This window comes from Haliotis cracherodii, unplaced genomic scaffold (genome assembly GCF_022045235.1).
Source record: "Haliotis cracherodii isolate W230 unplaced genomic scaffold, xgHalCrac1.p SCAF_5, whole genome shotgun sequence".
Taxonomy (NCBI): domain Eukaryota; kingdom Metazoa; phylum Mollusca; class Gastropoda; order Lepetellida; family Haliotidae; genus Haliotis; species Haliotis cracherodii.
In genome coordinates this window covers 50,062,239-50,080,783 of record NW_027266308.1, presented here as the reverse complement: position 1 = coordinate 50,080,783, position 18,545 = coordinate 50,062,239, and the positions used below count along the sequence as shown (strand labels likewise).

At 41.9% G+C, this 18,545-nt stretch overlaps 1 protein-coding gene across 4 annotated transcripts in view; it reads left to right on the top strand.

Moving 5' to 3' along the window:
• LOC139442383 (cytoplasmic dynein 1 heavy chain 1-like) overlaps positions 1–18,545 on the top strand; it is a 95,248-nt gene that overhangs the window by 29,843 nt on the left and 46,860 nt on the right. For all 4 annotated transcript variants that reach the window (XM_071223187.1, XM_071223185.1, XM_071223186.1 and 1 more), the window contains exons 31-50: positions 143–289; positions 1,438–1,604; positions 2,093–2,266; positions 3,068–3,233; positions 4,102–4,287; positions 4,934–5,125; positions 6,022–6,304; positions 7,264–7,364; positions 7,802–7,967; positions 8,662–8,902; positions 10,437–10,620; positions 11,334–11,546; positions 12,736–12,888; positions 13,727–13,812; positions 14,446–14,602; positions 15,077–15,295; positions 15,925–16,128; positions 16,486–16,650; positions 17,085–17,318; positions 17,913–18,087. In XM_071223187.1, coding sequence (XP_071079288.1) covers positions 143–289; positions 1,438–1,604; positions 2,093–2,266; positions 3,068–3,233; positions 4,102–4,287; positions 4,934–5,125; positions 6,022–6,304; positions 7,264–7,364; positions 7,802–7,967; positions 8,662–8,902; positions 10,437–10,620; positions 11,334–11,546; positions 12,736–12,888; positions 13,727–13,812; positions 14,446–14,602; positions 15,077–15,295; positions 15,925–16,128; positions 16,486–16,650; positions 17,085–17,318; positions 17,913–18,087 — 3,613 coding nt within the window. The remainder of the gene's footprint in view (positions 1–142; positions 290–1,437; positions 1,605–2,092; positions 2,267–3,067; positions 3,234–4,101; positions 4,288–4,933; positions 5,126–6,021; positions 6,305–7,263; positions 7,365–7,801; positions 7,968–8,661; positions 8,903–10,436; positions 10,621–11,333; positions 11,547–12,735; positions 12,889–13,726; positions 13,813–14,445; positions 14,603–15,076; positions 15,296–15,924; positions 16,129–16,485; positions 16,651–17,084; positions 17,319–17,912; positions 18,088–18,545) is intronic.

The window sequence follows — 18,545 nt, the reverse complement described above, 5'->3', positions numbered from 1 at the left end:
TTGAAGGAATACAGTGAGGATTATTTTTTCCATGAACATGTTAACTCAGACTAAATCTAACCATTCATTTAATTGTAGTTTCTTTATATGTGGAATAAAGTTTGTTGAAATGCCAGTATCATCTTAACCTTGCATCTTACAGGTCAGCGAGGTTTGGCGAAGCTATGAGCTGGACCTCATCAACTACCAAAACAAGTGTCGCCTCATCCGAGGATGGGATGACCTGTTCACCAAGGTCAAGGAACACATCAACAGCGTCACTGCCATGAAGCTGTCCCCATACTTCAAGGTGTGTACATTCATAGTTCATGTTGTACTGTTACCAGGAGACCGCCTCCGTGGTCTAGTGGTAGAGCGTCCGCCCGGAGAGCGGTTCGATCCCCGGCGGTCCAGGGTTCCATCCCCGGCCGCGTCATACCAAAAGACGTTAAAAGATGGTACTTGTTGTTACCCTGTCTGGCGCTCGGCATTAAGGGGCTAAAACAAGGACTGGTCGGCTCGGAGTCAGTATACTGTGTCTGAGTGGGGTATTCATGTTAAACTGCAGGATGGTATCTCAGTGGGCTAGCACAATAAATCGTCATCAGTCCGGACTGGTACAAGCAGCCACACAAGTGCAATAATCTTGGACGCGACATTAAACCAAATTTCACCTCACCTCACCTCACCTCACTTTTACCAGGTGTCATGTCAAAGATAAAACACAGATAGCATTAGTAAGCTGATTAGCAGAAAAAAGGTAATGTACTGATAATAGATTGATGGCCACGCTTTCTTAAAGTTTAAGATGGTAACCACAAGAGCACCCCGAGGGATTTCTAAGCATCTTGAAAACACTTCCAGCCTCAAAATATGATACTTTCTTGTCTTGTTACTTAGGTTTTATCAGAGGCAATAATAACTAGGGCAGGTGGGGGTAACTTAAAATAACTAGGTCAGGATGGGGGTAACTTATGATAACTAGGTCAGGATGGTCCTGAGTAGGAACTGGGAATCCACAGGACAACGTGGACCCATGGTTAGTCATGTGACATACTGTTTAATGACGGTAACAATAAAATGTCATGGTTACATTTTAAGTCTCTATTGTTCGCATTTCATTCTACGACTATGTATGCATTTCTTCTCACTTATATATATATATATATATATGTATATTTATATATATATATGTTTTGCCGGGGCTACCATTTGGAAATTTTGTACCCAACTCTTTAGACCTACAGCAGGGACCCGTATAGGGTCGGGTACCCGAGTAATAAATTGACTCGACCCATCTCTATTAATATCTAGTGAACACCTGTCATAGTCCATGGTCATAAGATTCTTTTGCTAGAAGTTTGGTGCATGCTGTACATACTTTGTACTTCTTTAGAAGATCCCACAACTATAAAACGTGTGTAGAAGTGAACTGATATGTAATGGTTTCTCTTGCAGCAATTTGAGGAGGATGCTCTGGCCTGGGAAGACAAGCTGAACCGCATCAATGGACTGTTTGATGTGTGGATCGATGTCCAGAGACGCTGGGTATACCTGGAAGGTATCTTCACCGGCAGTGCTGACATCAAGCACCTGCTCCCTGTGGAAACATCTAGATTCCAGGGGTATGTGTCGTAGGCTCACTTAGCTACACTGCATGAAACTGAAGGTTTATCAGGGATTTACCTAGGATAGTCCATTTGCAATTTTATGTGTATATGATGGAGGATTTCACATCTTGTAAATCCCTGAGGTATATGTTGAACAGTCAGAATAAAATACAGTGTATAGAGTAGCAGCTTGTACATGACTCGAAGTTAAACAACACCAATGCTGTAATATTACCATAGTTGATTTGTCATGCCAGATTAACAGTAGTAATATGAAAGAATTGGGGGTTCTTTAACTTCTTTTGAGTAGTATTTTTGACACCTACTTTCTGGTCGCCCTTTGGACTCTGAATTTCAATGTTCAAATATTTAGATTATGTATGTATAATGATTATGTTAACATAAAACTCTGATGTTGATATTTTGTTTTGTCATGTTCATATCTTCTTTACCATGAATTCAGTTGATGGCTACATGATGGATATTGAACCTCTCTGTTGTAGTGTTAGCACAGAGTTCTTGGCACTGATGAAGAAGGTCACCAGGTCACCGCTGGTGATGGACGTCCTGAACATCGCCAACGTACAGCGGCAGTTGGAGAGACTGGCGGACATGCTACAGAAGATACAGAAAGCTCTTGGAGAATACCTGGAGAGGGAGAGAGCGTCTTTCCCACGGTGAGATTATGGGAACACTTTTGTTTTCACCTCAAGGGCAATCAGGACCAGGGTACATCCCCAGTACCCCATGCTTGTCATATTAGTCAACAAAATTAGGTTGGTTGGTTTGTTGTTTATAGCCGCACTCGGCAATATTGCAGCTATATGGCAGCGGTCTGTAAATAATCGAATCGGGACCAGACAATCCAGTGATTGATATCATGAGCATCCATCCACGCAATTGGGATCGATGACATGCGTCAACCAAGTCAGCAAGCCTGACCACCGGATCCTGTTAGTCGCCTTTTACGACAAGCATTGTCGCCTTTTACGGCAAGCATGGGTTGCTGAAGACCTATTCTAACCCGGATCTTCAAGGGTCAACAAAATTAGGAACCTGTTTGTTAGTGTTTCATTGTGTTAGATATCACCCACATTGAGTTGGAGATTTCTTGAGGTGTATCAGTTTTATTCATTATTGCTGTTTCGCCAGATAATAACTCTCTAGTCTTACCAGCAAATACAAATAAAAACAATGTGGCAACAAACATATAGTATTCTATGACAAGTCTGAAATATTTATAGCACACACAAGAAAGAATTGATGTTTTGCAACATATTGGGTCGAAAGATACTATTACTTGCACAACTAACTATGAATAGTTGTCAGTGAAGATGACTTTTGTTGAAAATTTTAATGGAGTAATGAAGACCAAAATACAGGAATTTTGGCAATGATATAATAGAGGTAGTATTCTTTGAATTATTAACAATGGCAACTATTGTTTGATTTCTCTATTTTGAATTGTTTTCTCCTAGATTCTACTTTGTTGGTGATGAAGATCTCCTGGAGATTATCGGTAACAGCAAGAATATACCACGGCTTCAGAAACACTTCAAGAAGATGTTTGCTGGTGTTGCATCGATCATCCTCAATGATGATGACTCCCAAGTTATTGGTCTCACATCCAAAGAGGGAGAAGATGTAAGTCTTACAATCAGAAACTCAAACTGTTACTGTCACAGCAGTGTAGGCCAATGTGTTCTGATTAAGTTGCCAAGAGTTTGGGTATGGGCTATAACCCACGAGTGATGTATTGATAGCTGATAACTGTATATTTTTTTACTTATCCTGCATTACTCCTTAATGTGTAGTAATGCAGGATAAGTATACAAATGTAAAAAATATTTAGATTTTACTAATTTTTTTACTTATCCTGCATTACTACGCATTAAGGAGTAATGCAGGATAAGTATACAAATGTAAAAAATATTTAGATTTTACTAATTTTTTTACTTATCCTGCATTACTACGCATTAAGGAGTAATGCAGGATAAGTATACAAATGTAAAAAATATTTAGATTTTACTAATATTGTTTGGCAGTTTGGTTAATTGACTATGCTGTTAAAACTGTGCCATGGTCTTTGCTCAATGGTGGCGAAGTTTGTTTCTGAACAGAAAAAGGTTAGGGATCGTGAATATTTTTGGGGATATTATGAAATTGTATTGTCAGCCTTCACAACAAAAAATTTCCCAAAAAATATTTGTGATCCCTAAAAACATTTCTTCAGTATGTATTGGGACATCCACCGTTCAACTTACAGTTAATAAAAGTGCTTGAAGATGGCCCTAGCACATCGCTATGGTGTACGACTATATGTACTTCAACTAATGTTTATGAATTGCTCAGGTATTTTAGAACACTCATGTGTAAAGGAATTTGTCTGTAATGATTTACTCTGGGGCAGTGAGAAAGCCTCGTGTTAGCCGAGAACCTTGGTCTGTCTATAAGTATGTGCTTTCCAGGAAGGTCAAAGCGGTCTTAACCCTAACTCCCTGCTGTTTTTCAGGTTGTATTTGTCACACCGGTGTCCATCGCTGCCCACCCTAAGATCAATGAGTGGCTGACCTTGACTGAGAAGGAGATGAGAGTGACACTGGCCAAGAACCTGGCCGCCTCTGTGGGCGATGTCAGCGCCTTCAAGTCCGGCAAGATCGACCCCGAGAAGTACCTGCAGTGGGCTGACAAATACCAGGTAGGGCCGCTGTTCATGGTCACGGGTTCATATTTGAGTCAGGGGCGGCTGGGTAGCTTAGTGGTTAGAGGCTTCGCTCATCACGTCGAAGACCCAGGTTCGATTCCCGACATGGGTACAATGTGTGAAGCCCATTTCTGGTGCCCCCCACCATGATATTGCTGGAATATTGCCAAAAGCGGCGTAAAACCATACTCACTCACTCACTCATATTTGAGTCATCTCAATTATGTCAGCACTATGCCTGTGCTATACCAGAAAAATGAACACAATCTTAGGCTGCCCTCCCACAACATGATGATAAAACAAAGTCTGTTTGTTGTAGCATTCAACTTAACTTGCTCACTTTTAAGATTTGTCTCTATTCAGTCAACATTTTATGGATCACTATGAATAAAAATATTTTTCAGTTGCATTTTTCTTATATAATGTAAAATGTGACAATTGTTTATTCTTTGTCTTCTATGTTACTTATGTTGTAATGTTGCACGTCATCAATCAATGCAATCTCCAGATTGTCTACTCCTGGCTGGATTCTTTAGTAGCTGGAATATTGCTGAGTGCAGCTTAAAGCAACAAACAAGTCAATGTTAAATACATTTTGGGTTCATTCAGACACCATTTTGACATGCCCCCTCTCCCCTAGGCCCAACTGATCGTGCTGTCAGCCCAGATCTCGTGGTCAGAGAGTGTAGAGAATGCCCTACAGACGGCCTCCAAGACTGACATCGGCCCCGTGAAGGAGGTGTTAGCCAACGTGGAGTCCACTCTCAACGTGCTGGCCGACTGTGTCCTGTACGAACAGCCCCCAGTCAGACGGAAGAAGCTGGAGAGCTTGGTTGGTCTACTTTCGTCTTCAGTAGCTGTTGATAGTCATTTCTCGTATTCTTGTGTGTTCAATATTCCTCTAACATGGCTCATTCCTTGCTACCCAATCAAGCGTATTAAACTTTTGAATATTCCCCATAAGCGAAGACTGATTGTGTGTAATAACCTTCTGATATTTGCGTGTGTATTTTAGCAATTCTCAATGCTGATTGGTCAGTTGAAACCATATGACATCACATTGCTTCATTGTTGAGGAAAATAACATATGCCGTCATCCAGTTTGATAACAACACGTCATCTGAACAATAGGCTGCCTTCAGCAAAGTCTCTCTGTAGGGTCAGGGGCGGTCGGGTAGCCTAGTGGTTAAAGTCTTAGATCGTCACGCCGAAGACCCGGGTTCAATGCCCGACACTGGTACAATGTGTGAAGCCCGTTACTGGTGTCCCCCGCCGTGATATTGCTGGAATATTGCTAAAAGTGGCATAAAACTATACTCACTCACTCACTCTGTAGGGTCAAATGTTAATTCATTTTCTCATAAAATGTCAATGAGTAATATATAGAATAATTGTCTTGAAACTCACTGCGTTCTTTCTGGAGATACTAATTCCCTTAGCGAAGAATCAGGATCAACATCATTCATTCACTCTGGACAGATAATCTCATTCCTCACAGCTCATTGGTTATTCCTTAATTATCTAAGGTAGTTTCCATTCATCCACATTTCACATGTCATTGGACCATCATAACATGTCTACCACATGAATATGGGAACTTCCCCTTACAAACTTGCCTCGGACACTGATGATTACCAAATAACCTTATAATTCCTATAGACTGGCCTATCCTTACTATATGTCTTCTGAATTGATGTACAAATGTACAGTTTGAATGTCTTTCTACAGATCACTGAACTCGTTCACCAGAGAGACATCACTCGTATGCTGGTGAAACACAATGTGAGCTCGCCCAAGTCCTTTGACTGGTTGTGTCAGATGAGATTCTACTTTGACCCCAAGAACTCCGACGTGCTGCAGCAGCTGTCTATTCAGATGGCCAATGCCAAGTTCAACTACGGCTTTGAGTACCTTGGTGTGCAAGATAAGCTTGTCCAGACCCCACTCACAGACAGGTGCTACCTCACCATGACACAGGCCTTGGAGGCCAGGCTTGGAGGATCACCATTTGGTCAGTTCACAGATATTAATGTTGCACTTTTTTCAGGCAAAGTAGATCCTCATTTCAAGAATTTTTCTTGCCTGCAGTAACAGATACATATTTATTGTAAGAGGCAGGGGGAAGTGGGAGAAGAGCGTGGCCTTCTTGAATGTGATTCAACTTGGTCATCTGGCGAGTACATATGCATCTGCCCGAGGCAAGAGAGTTAACTGACCATAAAAGTCCTGTTTCCACCCTTGCCGAACTAGGCTCGTATTATGGAGTTCGATTTTGGCTGAACGAACGAGTCTATGCATAGTCCAATCAAAATCACGCACCGAAATCGAAGTCCGGTTCGTAAACTGTGTTGCAGATTTCGATCGATTGCAGTATTTGCAAAGCATGTGCACCGCTAACTCATTGTCAGCAGATATTTTCCAAATATTTTCATGTTTTTAATCAAGGTGCTTACGTGATTTGATGCATTTCGCGATGTAAGACGTTTGATCACAATATAGATCTGGATTATTGATCAGATCGTCCTGACTGGGCGCCACCATTTTGTGTGAAGCCAACGCAAGTGATTGGTTCATAGGAGAGGCTTAAAAGGGACGTAACTGGTAATAGCCACTGGTGGTGCTGTGATCGAGCCCAGTTAATTCCAGCTTAGTTCGGCAAGGGTGGAAACTGGACTTTTAAAGTCAGTTAACTCTCTTGCCTCAGGAAGATGGTACATATGCTATTTTAAAGATGTTAAAGAACACCTATTTTTTTCATATGGCTATAGTTAATGTGTCATGCTGGTGGTTATTGCGACACACAGCTTTCCAGTTGTAACAGTACTGACACCAGCATGAAACATCGTCTTCCTCGAATGCTGAATTTCATTGCGCATCAAGAATTGGTCTGTATTTACGTCTTGCATAATGAATGACATTGGGACTCTGCGGTTCTGTGTAGAGAATGCTAAGTGTTGTTCATCCCCTCAGGCCCTGCTGGTACTGGAAAGACTGAGTCTGTGAAAGCTCTAGGAAACCAGCTGGGACGATTTGTGTTGGTCTTCAACTGTGACGAAACCTTCGATTTCCAGGTACAGTGAACTGCTGTGAATGTGATTGCTGAACATTTCAATTTCATGATACTATCGAGTATTGTGTACTATTCCAGTCCTTGTGTAATTGCGTATGTAGTTAATACAGATATTCGTTGGCACGTGTGGCCCAATCGTCTAAGGCGCCACGATTCGCTGTGCAGAGTTGCCTTCCTTGGACATGCCAGAAACCTATGATTGTGGGTTCAAATCCTGGTTCGCCCCGATTATGTTTCTAGGTTTGTCAGCACCATACCAATGCTTGTGATTTTCACCAAACTGGTAACATCTGAGACCTGCATAACTTTGGGCTTTCCTCCCACATTAAAGTGATACACTTTGATATAACTGGAATACTGTTGAATGAGGTGTTCAACCCAACTCACTCCGTCAGTACGGAGATGTTGCTCAAACTATTGTTGCTTGTCTTTTTTCAGGCTATGGGACGTATCTTTGTTGGTCTGTGCCAAGTAGGAGCGTGGGGCTGCTTTGATGAGTTTAATCGACTGGAGGAGAGGATGTTGTCAGCTGTGTCCCAGCAGATCCAGACTATACAGGAGGCGCTCAAGGAACTCAACACACCCGAGAAGAAGAGCGACAAAGGTAAGCTCATGTCAGCACTCGACTCAAGTTTAAATTTAATGCTGGGGGTGTTTCTTTGAATGACAAGTGGAAGTTACTCCCTTCCCATATTGGTTGACGGTACTTTTATTACAGTAGGAAGATTTATATTTATGTTTTAGTCCCTATATGTGAAGTTGTGGGTAATCTAAACAAACTGTTAAAGATAAGGTTCTATTCAGCTATAGGATACATTGGTCTGAGAATTGATTAGGGTTACCAGTCATAGGTGATTGGATGAGTAACATGCAAAGTATAAGTACCATATTCGACGTAATAAGCGCCCAGGGCGCTCTCAAAATTAGAAACAGGGGGCTCTTATTAGAATATTATTTTGGTGAAAAAAGTTGAATGACAAATTTTGGGGTTTATGCTGACAGCCTGAAACGTTTGTGTATGACATATATTTTTCCAGAATTTAATTGCCCATAATTAAGGATGCATATAACACATGAGTGTGTATTATGCACGACAAAATAAGTCTTGTGTACATTGATCAATCGGAAGGGGTGCCAATTGGGATTGTTCACTAGCCAGTATATTAGCAAATATCGCCGTGGGCGCTTATTAGAGCGTGGCACTTATTATGTCGAAAACAGGAAATGTTTTGTGATAGTTATATGATATATATAACCAATAAAAAGTAATCTTATTGAATTAAATTTCCTGTCCTCAGCAACTCAGATTATTGTGGAGATCATCGGCAAGCAGGTGAAGGTGAACCCTGACATGGCCATCTTCATCACCATGAACCCAGGGTATGCTGGCAGGTCCAACCTGCCGGACAACTTGAAGAAACTGTTCCGAAGCTTGGCCATGACCAAGCCTGACCGCCAGCTGATTGCCCAGGTCATGTTGTACTCCCAGGGCTTCCGGCAGGCTGAGAAGCTGGCCAGCAAGATAGTGCCGTTCTTCAAGTAAGAGATTTATTTCATGTTCTGAATAGGGGTGGTCGGGTAGCCTAGTGGTTAAAGCGTTCGCTCGTCATGCCAAAGACCCGGGTTCGATTCCCGACATGGGTACAATGTGTGAAGCCCATTTCTGGTGGCCCACTGCCATTTTATTGCTGGAATATTGCAAAAAGCAGCGTTAAACCATACTCAATCAACAATCATGTTCTGAATATTTATGAATTGAAAACATAAGTTGATGGACAAGTTTTATGTTTTTGTTACATTGTAATTTGATAAAATATCAGTACTCATCCACCTCTTAGGGCAGTCGTGGCCCAGTCGTCTAAGTCACGTAATTTGCGGTACAGAGTTGTGTCCCTTGGGCACCCCAGAAATTTATCATGGGTTTAAATCCCAGTTCACCCCAATTATGTTTCTAGGATTTACAGCACCATACCCATGTTTGGGGTTTCACCATAATGTTAAACGCCAGAGACCCGCATCACTTCAGGCCTCCCACATCAGGCTGACACACCATTATAGAACTAGAATACTGGTCAAGGCAGCAGTAAACTCACTCACTCACTCACTCATCCACCTCAGAAGTGTATAGTATAACTGTATGCACATATGGGCCAGTTACTTTATATCACTGTCAATAACATCTTGTGTGTTTTGATAGTGCATGCATGATGTTTGATATTTACAGTCAAATCTCGTCTCAAGACCTATATGACCACTTGTTTTCATGTAAATCTTTAGTCTATGTGACAAATAATGCTATTAAACACTTTGAGGCCATTAGAATTGGCTTCTTTGTTGCTATTTCCCTCCTGTTATCTCCCTCCTGTTCGAAGGGGCCCAAGAAGAATCCAGGGTAGAATTGGTCTTCAGCAACCCATACTTGCCGTATAAGGCGATTAACGGGGTCAGGCTCGCTGACTTGGTTGATACATGTCATCGATCCCAATTGCGTTGATCGATGCTCATGATGTCAATCACTGGATTGTCTGGTCCGGATTCGATTATTTACAGACCACCTTCATATAGCTGGAATTTTGTTGAGAGCGGCGTTAAACAACAAACAATAAGATAACTGACAAGTGAACACCTTCATTATGACATGTGAACACCATCATCATGACATGTGAACACCATTACAAGTGAACACCTTCATTATAACAAGTGAACACCTTCATGACAAGTGAACATCTTCATCATGACAGTGAACAACTTCATTATGATAACTGACAAGTGAATGCCTTCAGTAACTATAAACTATCAAGTTTAAAAGGCGATTAACAGGGTCAGGCTCGCTGACTTGGTTGATACATGTCATCGATCCCAATTGCGTTGATCGATGCTCATGATGTCAATCACTGGATTGTCTTGTCCAGACTCTATTATTTTACAGACCGCCGTCATATAGCTGTAATATTGCTGAGTGCGGCGTTTGACAACAAACAAACAAACAAAAAATCCTGTTCGAAGTTAAATGTTTTTCCATGTTTTACTCTGTTTTGCCATGTTTTACCATGTTTTACCATGTTTCTTACAGACTCTGTGACGAGCAGCTGTCGCCCCAGTCTCACTATGACTTTGGTCTGCGAGCCCTGAAGAGCGTGTTGGTGAGCGCGGGCAATGTGAAGCGTGAGAGGATACAGCGAGTCAAGGAGGGACTCATTGAGAGGTCGGAGCAAGTGGATGAAACATCGATTGCCGAAAATCTACCAGAACAGGAGGTAAGTGTATTGTTATGATGACTGGAAAGAATGAAGCAGTCAATGTACGATAGTTAAAACTATCAAAGGGGCGGTCAGGTAGCCTTGTGGTTTAAGCATTAACTCATCACGCCGAAGACCCGGGTACGATTCCTGACATAGGTACAGTGTGTGAAGCCCATTTCTGGCGTCCTCCGCCGTGATATTGCTGGAATATTACTAAAAGCGGCATAAAACCAGCATAAAACCGAACTCACTCACTAAAACTATCAAAACTATTATAGCTGTATATCTGGCTATGTGTGAACTGCAGTGAGAAAATTTATGTCATAATACAAAGAGTTTGTTTTTCTGATAAGTTAACATACATCTTGGAAAAAGAAACTAAGTGTGAGAGACATGGAGCAATATATTTTGGCCAAAAATATTGAACATGAGATTTATTTGTGTATAAATATGTATATATATTTGCAGAGGCGGATACAGCTTTTTTGAAAAGGGGGGTGCACAATTAAGATCTTTTTATTGTCTTTGGTGGTAATTTATACAGAAATAAAGATTTTTTTCGAAATATAAAGGGGGGGTGCGCACCCCCGCAACCCCCCTCTGTATCCGCCCATGGTTTGTATAATATTGAATTTTGAATATTGTTATGAATTTGAGTTAAAATAATATATTAAAAAGTGAAATATGTGAAATAAATAACCAGTTGATGTGGTGTATGTTTGTCGTAGATCCTCATCCAGAGTGTGATGGAGACGATGGTGCCCAAGCTTGTGGCTGAGGACATCCCCCTGCTCAACTCTCTGTTGTCGGATGTCTTCCCTGGTGTGCAGTACACACCCAACGAGATGAAGCCTCTCAGAAATGAGATCAAGAAAGTTTGTCAGGAAATGCACTTGACATACGGTGAGAACGACGAACTCGGAGCACAGTGGGTGGACAAGGTCAGTACTGGAGCCAGAGGCGTGTTCAGGAGGGCGGGGGCTAGCGATATTATGCGCCATCATGGCTAACCGCGCAAGAGCATCCGTGTACTCGCGATCAAGCCCGAGAGGTAGTTCGCCTCGTAATCCAAGATGGCGTCGCACATTGAACAAATGTTTGCCTTTGACGAGAATGGAACCGATGTCAAAAGCATTATCTTTTAGACTAGATCTACCATCAAAAAGTAATTTTTGCATTTTCAATATATTGACCCGTGATGATCAGGGAAGACAATAGGTCTTCCGCAACCCATATGTTTATCGAGTGATTAGATTCGCTGACTTTCCCCATTGCACAGACTGATGCTCATGTCGATTGCTGGATTGTCTGGTCCAGCACAGGGACATGTAACTAATAATAAAAATAAACACTTTGTTATCATGAACATCAAAAGTAGGAACCCATCAATCTTGTGATGAAATTAAATGTGTGAACCTTGTGACACTTGTGGACAGGGCTGTTTTGATCCCCGGCGACGCCATTTTGGATGCTGTGCCGCAAGAGCGAGTACGCGCCTCCCGTTCAGAAAGGCGTGATATTGCCTCACTGTACTCTCGCCCTCCTGAGCACGCCTCTGGACACTGTTTATGGCTCACATGAGCAAAGCTTGCTCAACACTTAGTTCAATTTATCATATGATAGCTTTTATAATTGATGTATAAACCAACCCAGTCTACATGGTATCAGAACTGTGAAGATCCGGTGTAGAATAGGTACCTCTTCAGCAACCCATGCTTGCCGTAAGAGGCGACTATGCTTGTCGTAAGAGGCGACTAACTTTGAAGCTCCGTACATCGATGTAATGCCTTCTGTCTCAAACTAGTGACTAATGTTCCAAATATGCTAGATAGGTAGACAAACATGGCTCACATTGGCACTATATGATTAAAAAGGTTCACTCCAACATTTTATTCATACTTTTTCTAAAGCTATATGATAAAAAGATTATTACCCTTGTGTATTATCATTATTATATATAAGGAATCAATTTCGTACTTTACGAGCCAACCCTACAACAAAATAAAAATGTTTTTAAAAAAATCAGCACCAGCAGTATGTATTGTTTCTGATAGTGTTCTGAAGTCTGACAGGTTGTAAGCAATAGATTGAAAAAGCTTGACTTGACACTCCACTGCTGGTGTGTTGTAGGTCCTACAGCTGTACCAGATCACACAGCTCCACCACGGCCTGATGATGGTCGGCCCTAGTGGCAGCGGCAAGTCCACGGCCTGGCACGTCCTGCTGAAGGCGCTGGAGAGAATGGAGGGGTTGGATGGAGTCCCCCACGTCATTGACCCCAAGGTAGGTGATACTGCACAACACTGAAATAGCCGACAACCTGCACTCAGCGTAACCTCCATGTTCAGATCTTGACTCCTGTTCTGGTAGCCCTGTTGGAGGAGAGACCGCCTCTGTGGTCTAATGGTTGAGCGTCCGCCCGGAGAGCAGAAGGTCCGTGGTGCGATCCCCAGTCGTGTCATACCAAAAGATGTTAAAAGATGCTACTTGTTGTTACCCTGTCTGGCATTTGGGATTAAGGGGCTAAAACAAGGACTGGTTGGCTCGAAGTCAGTATACTGTGTCTGAGCTGGGTATTCATGTTAAACTGCGGCATGGTGTCTCAGTGTGCTAGCACTATAAATTGGCATCAGTCCGGACTAGAACAAGCAGCCACACACACACACACATATACACGTGCATGCATGTCGCTATATAAGTGCAATAATCTTGGACGCGATGTTAAACCCCATTTCACCTCACCTGTTGGAGGATGTCCTGCTCAGTTCAACTATGAAAGAAAATGTATGGAAATTCCAACAAATGTTCTCGGGGCCCATATGCAAGGATGAGAATTTTCAAAGAAATTCTGCGGATTTCATTTCAAGGATCACTTTTGTGATACAAAGCCATTACAATGTAAACATGAATCAAAGTCCCCCAGACCCCTGGAGAACTTTCAGTGTTTTAGAATAACATAGATTCAAAGAATTTGGTACAGATAGATCTCCAGATTCTCTAATGATGCAAAAGGGACTAAAATCTGGAATATTCATCACAAAGTAAACTAGTTCAGTTGGCAGTTTTACTGACATGAACTAGCCTTTTTTGATTTATGAATGGTGTCTGTGTCTGTTTGTAGTCTATCTCCAAAGATGCCCTGTATGGTAACCTTGACCCCAACACCAGAGAATGGACGGACGGTCTCTTCACACACATTCTCAGAAAGTAAGTAACATGATCCAGAGCTCCAGATAAGCTGCGTATCTGCGTGAAATACGCATCAGAAATGCAGAAATATGCAGTAAAATAAAATCCAAGTGTATCAAATACACAACGTACATTACAGTTATGCTGCAAAAATAAAACTTGCGCGTATCATCAAAATATTGTGAAGTAACCCTGCATATTCGATTAGCAAATCAGCAACTTATTTTGAAATTATAAACGGGCATTCCGTCAACCTTGCCAAACTCCACGATGACAGTTACATCATGATCATTTGCCATCACACTCTCTTGTGGAAGTATCGTGGTATTTTTTAGTCCTATAAAGCTCTCGAACCCACACGACACCAGTTTTCAGGGACTAGATGAATAGTGTTTTTAAATATTTAACTTAAATACCCACATATGTAAAAACTAGTGGGTAACAGAAACTTGAATACCCAGATAGAATTACTGATACCCAATGATTTTAAAATGCATGGGTAAAATACCCACAACACCAAAAGCTTATCTGGAGCTATGATGATCACGTTGTCATAGCATACACCATACAGTGGAAACGAAAATTACAAGCTTGAACTTGCATTTTCTCGATAGTATTTTTTCAAGTCTCATAAACAGGAATATGTTCTAGGATCATTGACAACGTTCGTGGTGAACTTGCAAAACGTCAGTGGATCATCTTTGATGGTGATGTGGACCCCGAGTGGGTGGAGAATCTCAACTCCGTCCTGGACGACAATAAGCTCCTGACACTGCCCAATGGTGAACGACTGGGAATCCCCCCAAATGTAAGAACACAACTATGTGTGTATCCTGTAACAAGTTGAGATTGAGTGTATCTATCTACATGGTGTTCACTTGTGTGTACTTGATGCTGCCTGCTTTTAGCGCTTTCTTCATGGCACCGGTGGTCCAGTGGCGTAAGATGCCACACATGCACAATGCGGATTGTTCTGCCAGGATTCACTATTCATGGGTTTTAATCCCGGATTTATGTTCTATGATTCATGTTCTTACAGTAGCTTACCTATCATCATGTTATGGCCCATATGAAGCCGTGACACTGTGATATGACTGAAATACCTTTAAGAGCATCATTTCCACCCAAGTCATTTCTTTTGTTTTTCACATTAAAGGAAAAAAAATCACAATAAATAAATGAATTTTATAAATATATGTATCATGTTGTGCATTGTTAAAAGCAGTTTTCACCACACTGATTCATGACATGCAAATATTAACAAAATCTTGCCTGTCTTCAGGTGAGAATAATGTTTGAAGTTCAAGACTTGAAGTACGCCACTCTGGCCACAGTCAGTCGATGTGGCATGGTGTGGTTCAGTGAGGATGTGCTGTCTACGGAAATGATCTATGATAACTTCATGCAAGAGCTGCGCTGTGTCCCTGTGGAGGAGTCAGATGAAGACCCCTACAAGTCCAGACTAGGAGAGAAGGACGATACACTCTCACCCAACATGCAGGTAACTTGCAGCAAGGATAACTAGCCATTTACTGACTGCATGTAGTAAACATGAAATGGCCGTTTGACAGCTGATGTCGTGACAGTGATCTAAACATTTCACTCTGGCAAATAAAGTGAATTAGTCGTGGGGGTGGGGTGTTAGCCATGAGTCGGGAGGGAATGATAATTTAGCAATTAATTTATTATGTCCTTACGAATGTGTTGTGCTAGACCAGATTTTCATTTTTGTTCTTGTCTCACCTCATTATACATTGAAAGAAAACTGACATCTTCAAACTAAGTTTGTTTGAACCTAATGTGGGCCTGTTTTTACCTGCTTGGCTGCACCAGTGTTAGCGTCACTCCTTTGTGATATAGGGGCGGTAGGGTAGCCTTGTGTTTAAGGCGTTTACATGTCACACCAAAGATCATTGTTCAATTACCCATATAGGTGCAATGTGTGAAGCCCGTTTCTGATGCCCCACTGTGATATTACTCGAATATTGCTAATAGCAGCATAAAAGTGTCCTCACTCACTCACTGTGCAGCATCTGCACCCAGCATGATTATGGCCTCTAGTGTGAGGATTCTGTTGGTCGTCCACTCCTTAGTTATCCAGTGTAATTCTATTACCTTACGTTCGTCCAGGTTCAGCACGATGCAGCAGTCATCTTCCAGCCCTACTTCTCCTCTGACGGCCTTGCTAGCCGCTGCCTGGAGTTTGCTGTGAAACTGGACCACATCATGGACTTCACCCGGCTCCGGGCCCTAAACTCCCTGTTCTCCATGCTGAACCAGGGTGTCCGCAACGTCCTAGCCTACAACCACAATCATGCCGACTTCCCAATGCAGGTGAGCTAAAAAATATTATTATTATTATTATTATCATCATCATCATCATTATCATTATTATTATTGTGCTATATGTTTCCGTACACAAGGTATGCTCATAGCGCTAACATTATAACCCCAGTCAATGGATAAGTGTAACTGGATATTCATTCTCAGCTCCCTGGAGAGTATACAATCCAAGCTGCCTGTGAGGCTATCAGTAACATTATCATCTCATCCTACTGGGTACCGATTCACTGCTGGGTGAACAGGGGCATATTACGAACAATTATCATCTTGAATCATTCTTGAATTAAGACATGTTTAAGTTGAATGCAACAAAGTGTTACATTGTGCTGATGCTTATGTCTCCCCCAGGCGGACCAGCTTGAGCACTACCTGTCCAAGTATCTGGTGTACAGTCTCCTGTGGTCCATGTCCGGGGACGGACGGATCAAGATGAGGCAAGAACTCGGGGACTTCATCCGAGGAATCACCACCATCCCACTGCCCCCAACTACCGGCTCCATCATTGATTTTGAGGTATAGGACTACATAATTAATGATAGCAACAAATGAATGGGGAATGAACATTGTCTTCTTGGATATTAATTCATAACATTTTCTCACATTTAAGGGGCAGTCAGGTAGCCTAGTGGTTAAAGCGTCGCTCGTCACGCCGAAGACCCAGGTTCGATTCCCGTCATGGGTACAATGTGTGAAGCCCATTTCTGGTGACCCCCGCCATGATATTGCTGGAATAGTGCTAAAAGCGGCGTAAAACCATACTCACTCACTCACTTGTCACAGAAGTGACCATTATTTATCATTATATTTTTGGATTTTTTTTGTGTTATTAGGTAATTGTAAGAGTTGACATTTTGTTTCTCTATGAAGGTACATTCAGTTTTGTCCTCAAAATGCATATGACATGTTTGATGTTTGTGTGACTCCAAGCCGTGGATTGTTTGACACAGGTTGGTATTGGAGGAGAGTGGGTGCCATGGCAGTCCAAGGTGCCTCAAGTTGAAGTGGAGACCCACAAGGTGGCAGCACCTGATGTAGTTATCCCAACCATCGACACCGTGCGTCATGAGAGCTTGTTGTACACATGGCTGGCAGAACACAAACCCCTGGTGCTGTGTGGACCTCCGGGCTCCGGAAAGACCATGACGCTGTTCAGTGCCCTCCGAGCACTGCCCGACATGGAGGTGAGATTTATCCATATATGTTGATATCCTTGAAAATAGTGACTGTCGCACTTCGCAAATCTTATTTTTAAATGCCAACACCATTATTTGAAACTTGACAATATTGAACAATATCACATGTATAACTGTCAAGCAAACTGAGTTCATTAGTTTCATAACATATCCAGTTGAAAAAAAAGGAATATCAGCTGGACCTGTGGACTTAGTTTGTTACAACTGTTCAGGACGGTGTGGTAGCCTAGTGGTTAAAACGTTCACTCGTCACGCCGAAGACCCGGGTTCGATTCCCCACATGGGTACAATGTGTGAAGCTTATTTCTAGTGTCCCCTGTCCTGATGTTGCTGGAATATTGCTATGATCATTATTTAATGATATGTATTTAACTGTTCACAAACAACACATGTTTGTAACCAAACACTTCCATCTGGGCGAGATTTTTCCTGAGCTGTTTCCATGTGGTTTAATGCTTTGATACCTGGTAAAAAGAAAACTGAAAAAAGTCAGGAAGCAGATTATCGGAATGTTTCATTATAGAATATTTATGTGTCTGGTATTTTTGCCATTCTTTAACAATGAACATGTTGGTTGTCCAGGTTGTTGGTCTGAATTTCTCCAGTGCTACAACCCCTGAACTTCTGCTGAAGACATTCGACCATTACTGTGAATTCCGGCGAACACCCAATGGTGTTGTTCTGTCGCCCGTACAGCTCAACAAGTGGCTTGTACTCTTCTGTGATGAAATCAACTTGCCAGATATGGACAAATATGGTAAGTTTTGTATAATACATTTCAGGAATTCTATTCAAGTAGATTATCACCAGTGTCTGAGCTGACTAAATATTTTCATTGAATCTAAAATGTTTTGTCTTTTGATACCCCAAAATACAAGGAGAGATTTACAAGGTTCGCTTCAATTGCTTTATTTGACCCAATAAGTCCTCCAATGCATTTTAGAAGACACAAGTGTCACTTAGGATTCCATGATGGTATCAGGGGTGGTCGTGTAGCCTAGTGGTTAAAGCGTTCGCTCGTCACGCCGAAAACCCCATTTTTAATTCCCGACATGGGTACAACGTGTGAAGCCCATTTCTGGTGTCCCCTGCCATGCTATTGCTGGAATATTGCGTAAAGTGGCATAAAACCATACTCACTCACTCACTCATTCCATGATGGCATCAACCTTACAATAATAGCTCTGTTGAGAACAAGTTGCAGCACAATGTACA